At 47.0% G+C, this 14,687-nt stretch overlaps 1 protein-coding gene across 1 annotated transcript in view; it reads left to right on the forward strand.

Annotated features, from left to right (window-relative positions):
• EPHB1 (EPH receptor B1) overlaps positions 1-14,687 on the forward strand; it is a 277,930-nt gene that overhangs the window by 194,004 nt on the left and 69,239 nt on the right. Inside the window, exons 6-8 of the mRNA XM_023749311.1 lie at positions 5,256-5,418; positions 7,787-7,895; positions 8,725-8,789. Of these exons, the coding sequence (XP_023605079.1) occupies positions 5,256-5,418; positions 7,787-7,895; positions 8,725-8,789 (337 nt within the window). The remainder of the gene's footprint in view (positions 1-5,255; positions 5,419-7,786; positions 7,896-8,724; positions 8,790-14,687) is intronic.

The following is a 14,687-nucleotide window of genomic DNA, read 5'->3' on the forward strand; positions in this document are numbered from 1 at the left end:
AAGCAAGGTGGGGATCAGACAGCATTTTATTCATTTAGAGAATGTTGGGCTATGTAGACAGTTCATTCAGAAAATTCAGTGAATTGGGTGTAAATTAAATCTAGATTTATAAGCAACGGTTATATCCATTCAGCTTTGAATTTGGGGTCCTTATTTGCTAGATTTTTTTTTAATCAGTTAATAAAGTAAATGTTGACTTTCCAAAATGTTTTGGACCAATCTGTTTGGACCAGTCGACCACATGACCTCATTTTGTCATCAAAGTTGACCTAACAGTTCAACAGAGTATCTTGTGAGGCCAGTATATGGTATGTCAGAGTCACCAGTAAGGTTCCACCCATTCCCACACACATGAACTTGAGCCTTGTAGTTTCTATTGGGGGGAAAATTCCTCCTTAGTGTGCCCTTTTGGGTGCTAGGGGCTTCATTAACATTATGTCCTTTGTCCCTCACAACTCAATGTAGTAAATATTAGCATCATTGATATGAGTAAAAACAACAACAACAACAATTGTATAGAGAAGTTTTTAAAACCAAAACCAAACAAAACTCATCCATAGTCACATAGCTAGGAAGTGAGCCCACAGCCTAGGTTATTTGCCTTCAAGCCAGTGGCGGGGCTGGGAAGGGGCTGAATGCATGGGAGACCACCTGCCCCCTTCCTCATCTGCTGTGCTAAGAACAGTCACCCTTGGGGAAAGGGGGAGAAGGCTTAAGGACAGGCTGAGAACTGAAACCATTTTGCCTGTGTCCCTTGGCTCCTCATTCCCCACCCACGTCTAGGCTCCTCCACTGCCATTCCCTTCACATGCTTCCTGCTGCCTTGAAAAACAGTAATTAACCTCCACTTCTGATGTTTTGAAGGAAGCTTATTCTCCCATTTCAGGCCACGTCCCTACTTCTCAGTAATTTATACTAATTATTAACAGACACACATGCACAGCAGCTCAATGCCTGAGGCAGCTTCCACACCTCATTGAAGCATATTATTGTCCACACTCCAGAGAATAGAATGCTTTTCTTGGGAACACAGAAGATTCTTTGCCAAAGCATTGATTACTATAGAACTTATAAAGTGCTTGTCTATAAAATTGTTACATTGCCTTGACCATTCCTAATATGACTTAAGAAAAGACATTACCTTGCAAGGGTATTTTGGAATAGCCACACTGACAATAATTCATCTTTATTGACTGCCCATTATGTGTCAGATTTTCACAGATATATTAGTTCTGACCCTTAAAAGAAAGATTCTTGAACGCCAGGTATAGTCCATTTATACATGCACAGAAATAAGTCACAGAAAGGTTAAATGACTTACCCATGACCACACAGGTCACAGCTAGGGAGTCACAGAACCAGAACTATAGACATTTTTATTATATTTCAATGTATTTCTGATGCAATCATGTTGATGCTGAAGATCTCATAGTTTGTGTGGCTCCTGAAATAAAAGATTGTATCTTAATTTTAAACCCAAATTCTTGTAACCAGAATTATTTGCCTACCTGCTCCACAAGGCCATGGAATCCTGGTCTTCGGAAGATACAAGCACAAATAGAACTCAAACCAGTAGATGTCCCGAATTCAGCCCCAAAAAACAAAACCCACAATTCCTCCTCCTATACCACTTCTTCTAAACTAGGAGTCAGCAAAATTTTTCTGTGAAGGACCAGGTAATAAATATTTTAAGCTTATGGTCCATAGAGTCTCTCTCCCAACTACTCAACTCTGCCTTTGTAAAGCAAAAAAGCAGCCACAGGAATATGTCAATAGATGGGCGTGGTTGGGTTTTAATAGAACTTTATTTATAAGACAAGATAGCTGTCTGTGAGCTGTAGTTTTCCAGCCCCTGAAAACCCTCCCTGGTTCTCCAGCCCCACATTGCACTCTTGGCTTGTGCTTGCGACACCTTCCAATCTCAGCCCTGTGAATGGAATCTGAGGCTTTTGCCTCTTCCAACAGCTCATTAATAGAGAGCTCAAAAGCCATCGAGCTGATGACATTCCCAGAGGCTCTCCCATGTTCATCTCTGTCTCCATTTTAATATATTTCCATTCATCATTCTCTCTTGTTTACTGTCTTGTAGTGCTTTTCACTCCTGGTGTCAGCGCTTGTAGGCAAACCATCGGAGAAGCATCTTTGTCTGCTCTCGGCTGTCTCAATGATGAAGCATTTAGACATTTACTCACATTTCCTACTAACTGTCTAGGCCAGAATGGGGTGGTTCAGTCCTTGGGAGTTGCTACCCTGCAAATTTTAGGATCATTTTCTCATAGAAACTCTTTCAGGCCTTGGCAATATCTTGTGCTCAATCGATTATTTCAAATAACTGGCCTCAAGTATGCTGTTTATTCATTCATCTAGCACTGAATGGTTGAGCACCCAGGGGTGCCAGCCCTGTGCTACGTGTTAGGGATGGAGAAATAAGGGAGACATGGTCTCTGCCCCCAATAGCTGCAGCCTCTATCTCCCACATTCTTATAAAAAACCAGTCATAAGCGACAAAAAAAGCAACCTTGTCCTTCGCTCTAATTCATTTGCCTGAAGTTGATTAATGGTTTTGAAGGGAACGAGGATGGTACTCAATTTAACCACTGAATGTATGGACTATAAAATGATAATAGGTTAATGTTTTGTCCTCAAAATTCAAATGCCAATACACTACAACACATTTTTTTTTCAGCAAAAGAGCTGCCCAGTCAATGCTTATTTCAAGCAGCACATACTTCCATAGTTTCCAGTAAAACCAGAGAATTTAGGAAGCTCCCTGGATTTATAGTGATGGGAATTTGCCTAACTTGCAAGGTGATGTGACTTTCATAGTTTCAGATTTCAGATCTCTAGTGTATCAATAGACAGTAAAGACCAAAGATCTAAATGACATCCCTTCTGCAGTGACAGCCTTCTTTCTGCTGGATCTCTGGTTGGTGGAGGTGGAAGTGGAGATGGTGGTGGTGGTTGTGGTGGTGGTGGTGGTGGTGGTGGAGGAGAATCCACCTGCTTTTTAAAGTAGATCAAATGGCAGATGGATAGTCCTTCCCCAAGCAGTCTCTCCCAGACTCCAATGGATAACTCTTCTTTTAGGGTACACATGGGCCTCTGTAACTTGCAACTGTGTCAGTCCCTTACAACTGCATCCAAAGCATTCATCACCATCCTCAGGCCACCTACACTCCACATATGCCCCAGTGACTTGCAGGCTCCTGAACTCCTTTAAGCTTTGTTTTTGCATGTTTTATTCTATTCTCATGGGATATTCTATTCAGTGCCACCTCCCCACATTAATCCATGTGGCTAATTTCTTTTATCCTTCAGAACTCAACTCATATCACCCTTATCTGAGCCCCTCCCAACCCTCTTATCAGTCTTGGCTAAGTGACCCTCTGCTGTTCCCCAACAACTCCCTAAGTTGCCCTCCTTTGTCATCATCTGTTTACTTTCTGGTCCAGCCCCACAAGATGTTGCCTTCCCAGAGGAGAGGACCATGCCTTGGTACCTGCAGCCCACATATGGCACCCAGCATATGATAGTGGGTCGTAATTGTGACTGCCTGGCCAAATGAATGAATGAACACACATCAGGCCACCTTTGACTTTGTGAAGTAGACTTTTACAAATTTTAAGACAATGGTAATTTCTTATCATTGTATTCTTCTGTCCGGGCTCCGTTCCCCAAGTTTTGTCTGTCATTAGACTGAAGATGTGGCTGACAGGTCTCTCGTCATTAACATTCCCCTCATTTGTCACCATGCCTTCAGAACTGTTGTGCCTAGAACTCGTCACAGAACCCCAGGCCTGCACATGGGACTTGGGTCCTCCTCCCAGGAACTTAAGTTCTTCATTTTCACTGATGTCCCCATTTTGCTCTAAGATTAATGGTGCAGACAGAGACAGGCTCAGACTTCAAATTCTTACTCCTATGCATGCAGAGCGAAGTCATATTCTCCATCATGCTCATCTGGAAATGATCAGAGAGCAAGCTGGTGTATCCAGAGTACTGAGGGTGATGGAAAATGATGAAAAAAAGCAATGAGGAAGGCTTGTGGGCTAGAGTCATGAAGGAAGCCTTCCTAGAAGAGGAGGCCTTGGTGGGTGGAGGCCTAAGGGATCAGGAGGGCACAGGGCAGCCCTGCACAGAGGCATTGCAGACTGGGAAAACAGCCTAAGCAAAGGCCTGGTGGCCAGGGTGTGGTCTTTGTAGGGGCAGCAAAGTGTCAATTTAGGGTCATATGAGAGATTGGAATTTATTGTGAGGGGCTTGTAAACCTAGATTTAGGAGTTTTGTTTTTATCTGATAATAGTTTTAGGGAAGGTAAGAGATCTTTAGGAAAGAAATTTGGATTTGGTGGGAAGGGTTTGGCAGAAAAGATGGGAAGCTACAAAATCCAGGCACAAATCAAATGTTACATAAGATCAGCCCCAAATAGAGGAAGCAACTCTTTTAGGGCACTCATGATGGGCAGAGAAGCCAGAGGATGAGAAACACAAGCATCATCTGTGTAAACCAGAGGGTACGTGTACAGATAACAGGAACTGTGAAGGACAGGGCAGAAGCAGTTGGAGAAAGTGACAGACAAGAGGGCGGGGCTAACCCCTAATGAGGACACAGGGGCTGCTCTCTGTGGAAAAGGGACATGCCTTCCCTGGAAGATGGTGGAGAGGGAACTGGAGGATAGGGACCCAGACAGACACGGGTCAAGGTCAAGGCAGAAGCAGGTGTGGAAGGTACTCCAGCCTGGTCTCAACCTCTTCAGCAGAGTGGAAGTACTTGAGGGAGCTTACAGAGTGATCTTGTGCAGCCATTGTGAGGAGTGATCAGGGAGATCCTGAGTGAGGATAGAAAAGAAAACATCTCAGCAGAATCAAAGCAAAGAGAGGCAGGCATAGGGTGGCCCACTGTGTCCAGTGAGCTCCTGCTGAGGTAGAGACTAGATAGGGTTTCACAAAGATGGTTGTGCTTTGTTATTCTATCTCTGAACCCCGGAGAGGGGAGGAGTAGAAAATGACCTGGAGCCCCAGGCCCTGAGAGCTCAGCATTTGCTCTGTAGCTACTGCATGGTCCAGAGCCAATTCTTTATTCCCTCAGTCCAGGACAGCCTGTCCCCACTCAGAGGGATGGCCTGGGGCTGGTGGCAACTTCTAGCAGATCAGCAAAACCAAGAACTGGTGGAGCCTGGGTGCTCCAGGGTGGAGTGGGCTGGGGGTGCTGCACTCAGGAACAGGCCACTGACCAATACCCTTGCTCTTTGTCAGGAACACAATGAGTTCAACTCTTCCATGGCCAGGAGCCAAACCAACACAGCTCGGATCGACGGTCTGCGGCCGGGCATGGTGTACGTGGTGCAGGTGCGCGCCCGCACCGTGGCTGGCTACGGCAAGTTCAGCGGCAAGATGTGCTTCCAGACTCTGACGGACGGTAAGGGGTGGGCCAGTGACCTGGCACAGGGGGAGCAGTTCAGGGAGGAGAAGAAGCCCCACCCCAAAGAAGCTGCACTCGCAGCCAAGAGGCCAACCTCTACCTGCATTGCAGTGGAATTCCCTTAGCAGGATTTGCCTCCCAATATGCTGTATAGGGCGACATCTGTCTGAAATCCAGTCCATTTCTGTCCAACATCTGATGACTTGCCTTTGAAGGGTCTCTGAACAACATGGTCACTGCATGTGGTCCTGCAAGGGCACAGCAGTGAGACCCACACCGGTCAGTGTGCCCTCCAGCCTTTGGATCAGGGCCCAGATGCCTGTCACTCCCACTTCACTCTGTTCTTGGGGGCTGGGAACTGAGCTCACAGCCTCATGTCATGAGCCCAGGTCTGCAGGAAGGGGACGGGGAGACTAAATGTGAGGTGTGGCAGTCCTATGAACCCAGCATCTCACAATATGTGAGGCAGCTTCATATGTGGCCCCAGTAGGTCCTGCTCAGGCATCTTCCCACTGTTTTCCAAACTGTCCCAAGGCCAGAAAGTCTGTCACCAAAAATACTTCCACTTTTCGGTTTTATTCATTCCCTATTAGAATGGTTTCCCCCACTCCTCTGAGACCACCCCCTTTAACACTTATGTAAAGGAGACTTCCCTCTAGCTTGAACATTGAGCCTGGGTGTGACTGCTTGGTTGTTCACTCACCATTTTCTTAGCCATTTACCATAGTGTAAGTATTCGTTTATCTATATATTATCTACATATCTATCTACATTTATTTATTCATTTATGAGCTATTTCCTGATAGTTTTCCAAATGTCAGTCTATTCCCAGCCTCCCAAACTGAAAGCCTTTCATTTTTCCTTTATTACCTAAATTATATAGAAAGCAGGCTGCCCTTACATAACATTTTATTTTAGGCCAATACTATTCAGCTAGGCACTTGACAGGGCTTGAGGCTTTCTAATGACACATTATATTTTTGACAATTTAAAAATTCACCAGGAAGATTTAAAAATCAGATGATCTCATATAAAAATCATAATATTCATTTTCTTGGGAACAGTTGTAAGGGGAGCCAGTGCTGGTGGCGTTCCCGTGTGAGGCACTGCTGTCCCATGGGTGCCCACCACTTCCCAGTCATGTATTCCTGGGAGCTCTAGTAGGGGCTCTCTGGCGCCTATAGGATTGGGAGTTGCAATCCATTTGGAGTTTATTTTAGATGAATTTTCAGTCATATTTTAGGATGGTGAGATGGGTTGGGAAGGCGAGCCAGTTCATTCGGATTAATGATACGGCCAGAGTGAAAGGAACGCAGGCTGTCTTCTTTTCCTTTAGGACTCTGTCCCCCTTTTGCACCTCACTTACCATCTAGATTTATGGGCACTTTGGCATCAGGAGGTACACAGGATTAAAAGCCCAAAACTCAAAATGATCTGAGCACCGGTCTCTTGGCAATCCTGCTAGACAAATCAAGAAGTAACAGATTTCTCCCAAGAAGGCTATTCCTTTTACATTGGCAGTTAAGTTTTGTAAACCCAAGAGGGGCTAGATATAAGAGAGTTCTGGTAAGTGGCCAAATTCGAGGGTATTAATCTTAATGACTGAGGTTCACACATCGGTAGTAATTACGCTCATGGCAGCTTTGGGCCCCAACGGCAGCGCAAAGGTGAGTCTGAAGGTTGATCGGAGAAGGGTCATTGGGGCAGGAGGACCTGTGGGAAGGTCACTTTGCTTTATGATGTTTTTAATGTATAAAGACATTGTTATGGACTCCTCACTGTGGTTCTTTGCATTTTTTTTTGGCCAAATTAACTTTTTAAAAGCATGCATGTTACAAAAAGCTCTCAACAGAGGGAAACGGAAACTCTACCTTCAGTGTTTAACATTGATTTTTAGAGAGCGGGAGGATTTGAGACTTGAGCAGTGACTTCAGCAGTCTCTGTCTCCACCACAGACTTGAAGGCTGGTTCTCAAACATTGGGGAGCATAAGAATCACCCATGGTGTTTGGTAAACATGCAGATACCCTGCTCTTCACCCAGAGGTTCTGATTTCAGAGATCTGAGTAGGGGCCCAGAAATAGTCATGTTTAACAATTGGGCTTAAGATATTCTGATGCAGGGCATGGAGAACCTCAGTTCAAAAGGTATTGTCATTAAGGTTGCCCAATAAAACTGAGAATGGCCAGTTAAATTTGAATTTCAAATAAACAATGAATAATGTTTGGGGCATACTTAAATACTCATTTTTCATACACACACACACACACACACACACGTATATATTGTGTCTTCGGATCATACATTGAGTATCAGCTGTATGCAAAGGGCACATGGGAAGATTCTAATGCCTCTTTCTTACCTAGCTGATTACAAGTCTGAGCTGAGGGAGCAGCTGCCTCTGATTGCTGGCTCGGCGGCGGCCGGGGTTGTGTTTGTCGTGTCCTTGGTGGCCATCTCCATCGTCTGTAGCAGGTAGGCCCCCCACTCCTGGCCCTGACTGCTCTCCTTGGACCCAGGAAACCCCACATTCAGACATTCAGACCCCTCCAAGGTCATGCAGACTGGACAGGGCCTGACCATTCAACAGACACACCTCCGCTCTCCCAATCATCACTCCATGTCAATCCACAGGCAGCCTGGATCTTCAGATTGTTCTCTCTGTGCCTGGGATAAAATCCCCTGTAAGAGCTGGGCAAAGCTATGAATCAACCCATCCATCCTCAAGCTTCATTTTAGACAAGACTCTTAGCGCCCCTCGCACACAACAGTTTTTCGGAGTGACAGTTGCAAAATTGCATTTGACCCACTGGAGCATCCCAGCATGTGCCTCAGCCCATCCTCTGGTTAAAGAGCCAAAAGCCTTGGTGGAGGGCATAAGGCAGCAGGCAGGAAGGGAGCCAAGGAGGAAAAGAGGAACTCCAAGTTCTGCAGAAGGGCTGGCCCTGAAGGCCTTGTGAATTTTTAATACTGTTGCTCCTGCCTTCGGTGGTTAGCCTAGATTCTGCTGGGCAAAGGCCTATAGTGCTGCAGTGCAGCCAGAGCACTAACAGCACCCTCAGGAGTCTGCCCAGGCTCTGAAGGGGCCCACGGCTCTGCCCAGCCTCTAGACTTGAAAGCAGACCCATCTGCCCACAGTGGTGGTCAAGCTAGAGCACTGGCCATGACAAGAGCTACACCTAAACTGAGAGAAGCAGTTCCCCATCCCAGTAGATTCCTGGGTGAGCCCCCACTGGGACAGGAGGCCTGGAAGGAGGTCCTGGAGCAGAGAGGCTCAGAGAGCTCCTCTTCCTTGTGTCCACAGGAAACGGGCTTACAGCAAAGAGGCTGTGTACAGTGACAAGCTGCAGCATTACAGCACGGGCCGAGGTGAGTAGAAAGCAGACACCCACTGATCCCTGGAGAACCACTGAGTGGAGCAGGCGAGTGCTTGGAGAGCTCCTTATAGCCAGACTGGCCGGTCCCCACCACAGCCCCTCCCAGCGCCCAGTGGCCCAGCACCGCCTCTCTTTGATGTCCTCAGGGACCACAGGCTGCCGCCCTGTCTGCTGGTCTGCTGTCTGCCCATTGTGGGCACTCACTGGATGCCTGGCAAGCAGATTATCTTTTGCATTGATAAGCCCGTATAGGACAAGGAGTGCAGGGAAAGATTGGGTTTAGCAAGTCAATGAATCCTGAAGTCAGACACAGTGGCGAAAGATGGAGGGTTCCCTATTAACATCTTCCCTCTTATCTAATCCAGCTGAGCGGCTGGGGAATGAGTTAACCAAATTCACAGATAAGCCAGGGAACATGAATGTAGGGAATTAAAAGATAGCAGAGCCCAAGAGGCCGAAGTGTTGGGATATCTCCCAAGTATTTTCTTTTTAAAAGTACCTTAAAAGTTTTCTTCACTCATTATCTTTTTTTAAATATGTGTGTGTGTGTGTGTGTGTGTGTGTGTATGATTTTTACAACTAAAACTGCTTCTCAGAAATGTGCAACATGAAGTCTTGTGTCAGAATTATTCTTTTATCTGTGTGATTACAACATTGCAGAGTCTGAAAATGTCGCACTGGGTCAGCCGGGCCACCTTCCCTCCTCCAGAAAACGGTATCCTTAATCCTTACAGTGGACACGTTCTGTTTCTAAATAACTCCTTTTAAATTCCACGGATGCCCTCCGCAATCTGTCCCAGCACTTTGTGCTGCGCTGCCCAGGCTTCTTCTGTAAGCCTCCTCTCACCTAACACCCTCTGTGGAAGTGTAAGCCCTTTTCTCCCTGTTCACACAGCAGTGAACATGGAAAACAGGCCTTATCTACACACACACACACACACACACACACACACACACACACTGAGCATGCCTTCAATGGGCAGTTCTGGGAGCAAAAATGGGCTCAAAAGCGAAAGTTCTCAGGGATCAAACTCATCGCTTCACAAGGTTACGTCTCCAGGACAACCACGCAGCAGCTTCGCCACGAAGGAGCTCATGTTCGAGCATGGCCAGTGCTGGCTTGGGTCGTACAGGGGCCACTCGATAGATTCGATCTCGTTTTCCAGGGGCTTTCCATCTAAGACCAAGAAATTGCCAAGGGTTTGCAGAGGACCAAGCCCCAGGCAGCTGGGCTGCTGCTCAGATAGTCATGGTTGGGAGGGAGGCGTGGGCTCGGCTGGCTCAGAGGCACTGTGGTTCCACAGTGATCCAGGCAGCCCCACATCAACAGTATGAACCAGGGGAGGGGGTTCAATAGAGTGGCTTCTCTCTAAATTCACAGACACTGCTCCTGAAAATCTCAGAGTCCTGTTTACCACCACCCGCCCTTTTCCCCCTTCCAGGCTACCTTGGGCCTCCGTTTTAACCAGATGTCACTAGTTTTAGAGGGGAAAACCCTATTGTGTTCTCTCCTTTCCTGCAGCCTGACTCTCTACCTCACTGCAAAATCTGCAGATGCTTTTACTGATATTAACCTGTGCATTAACTGCTGACATTGATTGTATCTATGATTCTCAGGTGAAGGTGCCCCCTCTAGGGTGCATCAGAATTACCTGCCCACCTCCTAGCCTCTGCGTCAGGGTCCTGACTTGCCCCCACCCAATGCTCTCTGCTCTTTGTTGCATTGAGAGCCACTGTAAAGTCCATTTCAGATTTAGCATCCTGCTCACTCTCCAGATAATACATGTAGAGATGGCCATGGGGACCCAAAATTGGGAATATCATTTTGAAGACTAGAGATGGCCAAAGATGAGAATGGGTTGCCCTAGGAGGGAACTTCCGTTTCAAAAGCATACAAGTTAAACCTTGTTATTGCTCCTTGGGTGGGGTACAGAGGGTCCCCAATCACCAAGTTGGGGTACTGCTTGGTGCGTTTTGGGGCACTTCAACCTGAGATCTGGCCAGTCTCCTGCTCTGGAGGGACCTGCTCTGGTGGACCACCACGTGGTGCCAAAATGCACAAAGGTGCTCCCCAAGTTCTCATAGCCCTCCTGTGGGGGATTGTATCACATCTAATGCCCACAGCTTCCATGGTTCTCAGGGTCCACAGAAAATTCAAAGCCAGTCCGCAGTAATCATGGCCCTGCTACACCATTGGGGTCAGCCAAAGACACAGTGTTGACAAGCTGCACAGTCGCCATCCCTGGGACTCGGGGTGGACGCAGAGTTCTTCGTGGACCAGAGTCCACATCCTCGGCTGCCTTAGAAGTCTGTCTTCTTTGTAATTCAGTTCACCTTTTATAAATGTCCTTCCCCTCTATTCATAACTTTTCTCTTTTTATCCAGTCCCTGCAACCTGGCTCTTCTGCGCTTAGTTCTCTAAACTCATAGTCTCATCCACTGAGTTGCATTAGTGCATTTTCTCCTATGGATCTCGGTCCCTCTGACTGAAGCTATTACTGTTGGAGCATCACAGTGTGAGGGCTGGAGAGCTGAGGGAAGACTCGTCGCATGTATAACAGAAGAGGAAACGAGTCTCAGAGGGAGGATGGGCCTGGCCCAAGACAGGGTAGGGGTAGGAATGATTAGTTATGAAAGCCTGCTCTGCTCCTTTATTCTGGTAGCTCCCTTCAACTCATCTAACCCTGACAACCACTCCAGAACTTAGGCACCAATCTAGGGAGGTAAGCGACTTACCCAGGTCACAGGGTTCATAGGTGGCAGAAGTGGACTGCACACCCTCTACGTCTGGCTGCAGAGCCCATGATCTTCCCATGTTGCAGTGGCTCAAGGTGCCAGGTAGTCAGGAGCATGTGAGAATGGGGTGAGGACTAATTCAAGGTGTCCTGGTTGGTGGTTTGTTACATCCGCCCCCCGCCGGGACCCAGTGTAGGAGGCAGAAAGGTCCATAAAGTGTGATGTGAACGTGCCTATACCTGGACCATCCATGTGCCCGTGCCTCCCTCTGGGATGTGACAGCAACCTGGAGCTCTGAGGGCTTCCTGCCCTGGGAGTGACAGAACACCTGCAGGAGCATCCCAGCCTCATTCATCAGTGCCCGAGAGGGCCCTGCCTCTCTTCCCTGCAGGCAGGACATGTGGCACCATAGCCCTGCCCTCCCAGACCTGCCTTCCAGGATGATGTGAAAGCTAAGGGAGACACCATGTAAATGGCGGCAAGTGGAACACCTTCTCTGGTGCAATGTGATGTGGCAGATCTGGTCAGTTTGAGAACACAGTGCTCTCTGGGACACCGGTTTATGTCCATCCTCTGATAGACATGACAGGCATATGAAAGGGGGATTTGGATTTGGGTGAAAGAGACTACAGGGAAGGCAAAGAGGAGCCAGATTGCAGGGACTGGATAAAAAGAGAACAGTTATGAATACAGGGGAAAGGCATTTCTAAAAGGTGAACTGAATTACAAAGAAGACAGACTTCTAAGGCAGCTGAGGGAAGGGAAAGTGGGCTGGAGATGGTGCTGGTTGCTTGGATGGTAGCGCCCAGGAGCCCGAGGTCCATGTTTAAGGATGGGTGGGTGGGGCTGTGGGTTTCCCATGTCCAGGAAGAGGCAGGTACATGGTGTGCCCTCATGGTTTATGTGGGCCATTCTCAGGAGGCGTTGGTTGGCTAATTAAAAACTGCCTGGACAGGTTGACCCAGGTTGGCCAAGGTGGGCATAGGAACCCATTTTAAAAATGTTCCATCGATTCTACATTTGGAAAACATTACTAGGTACTTACGGGGCTTAGGTAACCACACGCTTGACACCTCGCTGATTTCTGAGTTGGATGGAGTGTGTAAGGTTAGGAAAGAGGAATGAATATAAAGGCTTGGTAAGGGGTCAAGGGCTTTCCAAAGGCAGCCCTAACAGAACCACCTCTTGTGTTGCAGGCAACAGCAGATATAATCACAGCTAATATTATTAAGCTTTGAGAAAAATGGAAACAAATAGGGTATGTGCCCAAAGGTTGTAGACTGGCCAACACTCTCATTGTCACGTGGGGCAAGAGGGCAGAGCACTAAGATTACAGAACAGAAGGGCGAGCTTGATCCCTGCCAAATCTTGAAGAGGCTGGAGCAGATGGGCTCTGGGCATTAGAAACTGAATTCTGTGATCATCAGGAACCATCACAGGATTATTAAGAAAAAATAATGGGGCCCTCATCTCATTTACTGGGGTTACACAGTTAGTAAATTCAAGAGAAATTGAAGTTTATTTTGGCAAAAATATTTGATTATCTCTAAGGGCAAGCATTGTCAAGTGGGCACAGAGCTTGTCTTCATGCCGAAAGAAAGTGGGTTAGTGACTGTCAGCCAGGCAGGAAGGCACCGGTTTTATTCCAGTCCTTGTCCAATTCAATCTCTTGTTTGTTTGAGTGTTTTTTAAATTCATGAGTCAGGTGCAGGCCTAGGGATTCTTATCAAGTTTGTAGGTAACAGTTGGAGAGCATAGCTAACACCGTAGAAGACAGAATCAAAATTCAGAACTATCCGTCAGCATTGAATGCTAATTCGAAATCTGCGAGTTGAAATGTTGGAGGGATAAATCTAGAGTCTAGTGTTTGGGTTAAAACAAAAAGGAAGCGGTGTGAAAAAGGAGGAGACCTGGCTTGCTAGTTGTGTGGGGAAAATGTGGGTATTTAGTTGACCACATGGTTAATATGAGTGATATGTAGTTGATTTACAAAGAAGCCAAGTGCTGTTACTGATGCAGAATAATACTGTTCTCTAATTTTTTAATTGATTTTATTTATTTCTCTCTCTTTTTTTTTCAGAGAGAGAGGGAGAGTGGGAAAGAGAGAGAGGTTGCCTCCTGCATACACGCATCCCGACCTGGGATCAAACCCACAATCTGGGAATGTGCCCCGACTGGGAATCGAACCCTGCCACCTTTTGGTGGATGATGCTCCAACCAACTGAGGCTCACAGTCCAGGGCCTCTTCTCCAATTTTGAGCACTTAGTGTAATAAGTACTTTACATCATAGCTAATTTAAGCTTCATAACTGCACCATGAGGTGCATTTTGCATGTGAAGAAACAGCCTCAGAAAGGACAAGTAACCTGTCCAGAGTCTTAGAATTAGTGCTTTATAAAGCAAAGTTTTGAGCTCAGGTCTGTCTGGCACTTCAGTCCCCGTGGAAGTTCAGATCAGAGGGGGTGATGCACAGACCTGCTGTCCTCTGTGCTGGTAAGAACACATCTGGATGATGTTCTTGGTTCTGGGGACCATTTCAGGAAGGTCGTTGTCAGCAAAGCAGCTGTTCAGGAGAGAGTAGCCTGCCCGTGGGGGCTGCCAAGTCCCAATCTGTTACCTCCAAGACTCAGAAACACCAGTTTGGTGTAGAAGAAAGGCAGGCAGGGACCTGGCGGTCATCATCAAGCATCACACCATCATGGCTAAGGAAAGGACATGCTGTGCAGCATGAGATTAAATGGAACCGCTGAGCGAAAGATCAAAGAAGGCAGATGTGATTCAGTGTAAGAACATCCTCTACCCCCGCATTGGAGCTGTCCAACACAGAGGCTGGCTGCTCGGTGGGGAGGTGAGCTTCTTGTTCTTGGAAGCATTCAAGCAGAGATAGTTCTCAGTCAAGAATGTTGTAGAGCAGATTCCTGCTTTAGATGGGACATGGGACAACATTAGAACCAGAAAAACATCTAAATCCAAGGTTCTACATCTGGCTTTCTTGACCCTGGGTGGAGCATGTATTTCAGAACTGTAGAGGGCATACCATCTAGTTTACTAGAAATCACCTTGAGTACCAGGGTGAAGGTCAGGTCTACCTCCTGGAGGAGGGAGACAGACTGTGGACATTTTGGCTGCTTGTTCTGGAGGTAACAGGAGTATT

The sequence above is a fragment of the Myotis lucifugus genome, unplaced genomic scaffold (assembly GCF_000147115.1).
Source record: "Myotis lucifugus unplaced genomic scaffold, Myoluc2.0 scaffold_8, whole genome shotgun sequence".
Taxonomy (NCBI): domain Eukaryota; kingdom Metazoa; phylum Chordata; class Mammalia; order Chiroptera; family Vespertilionidae; genus Myotis; species Myotis lucifugus.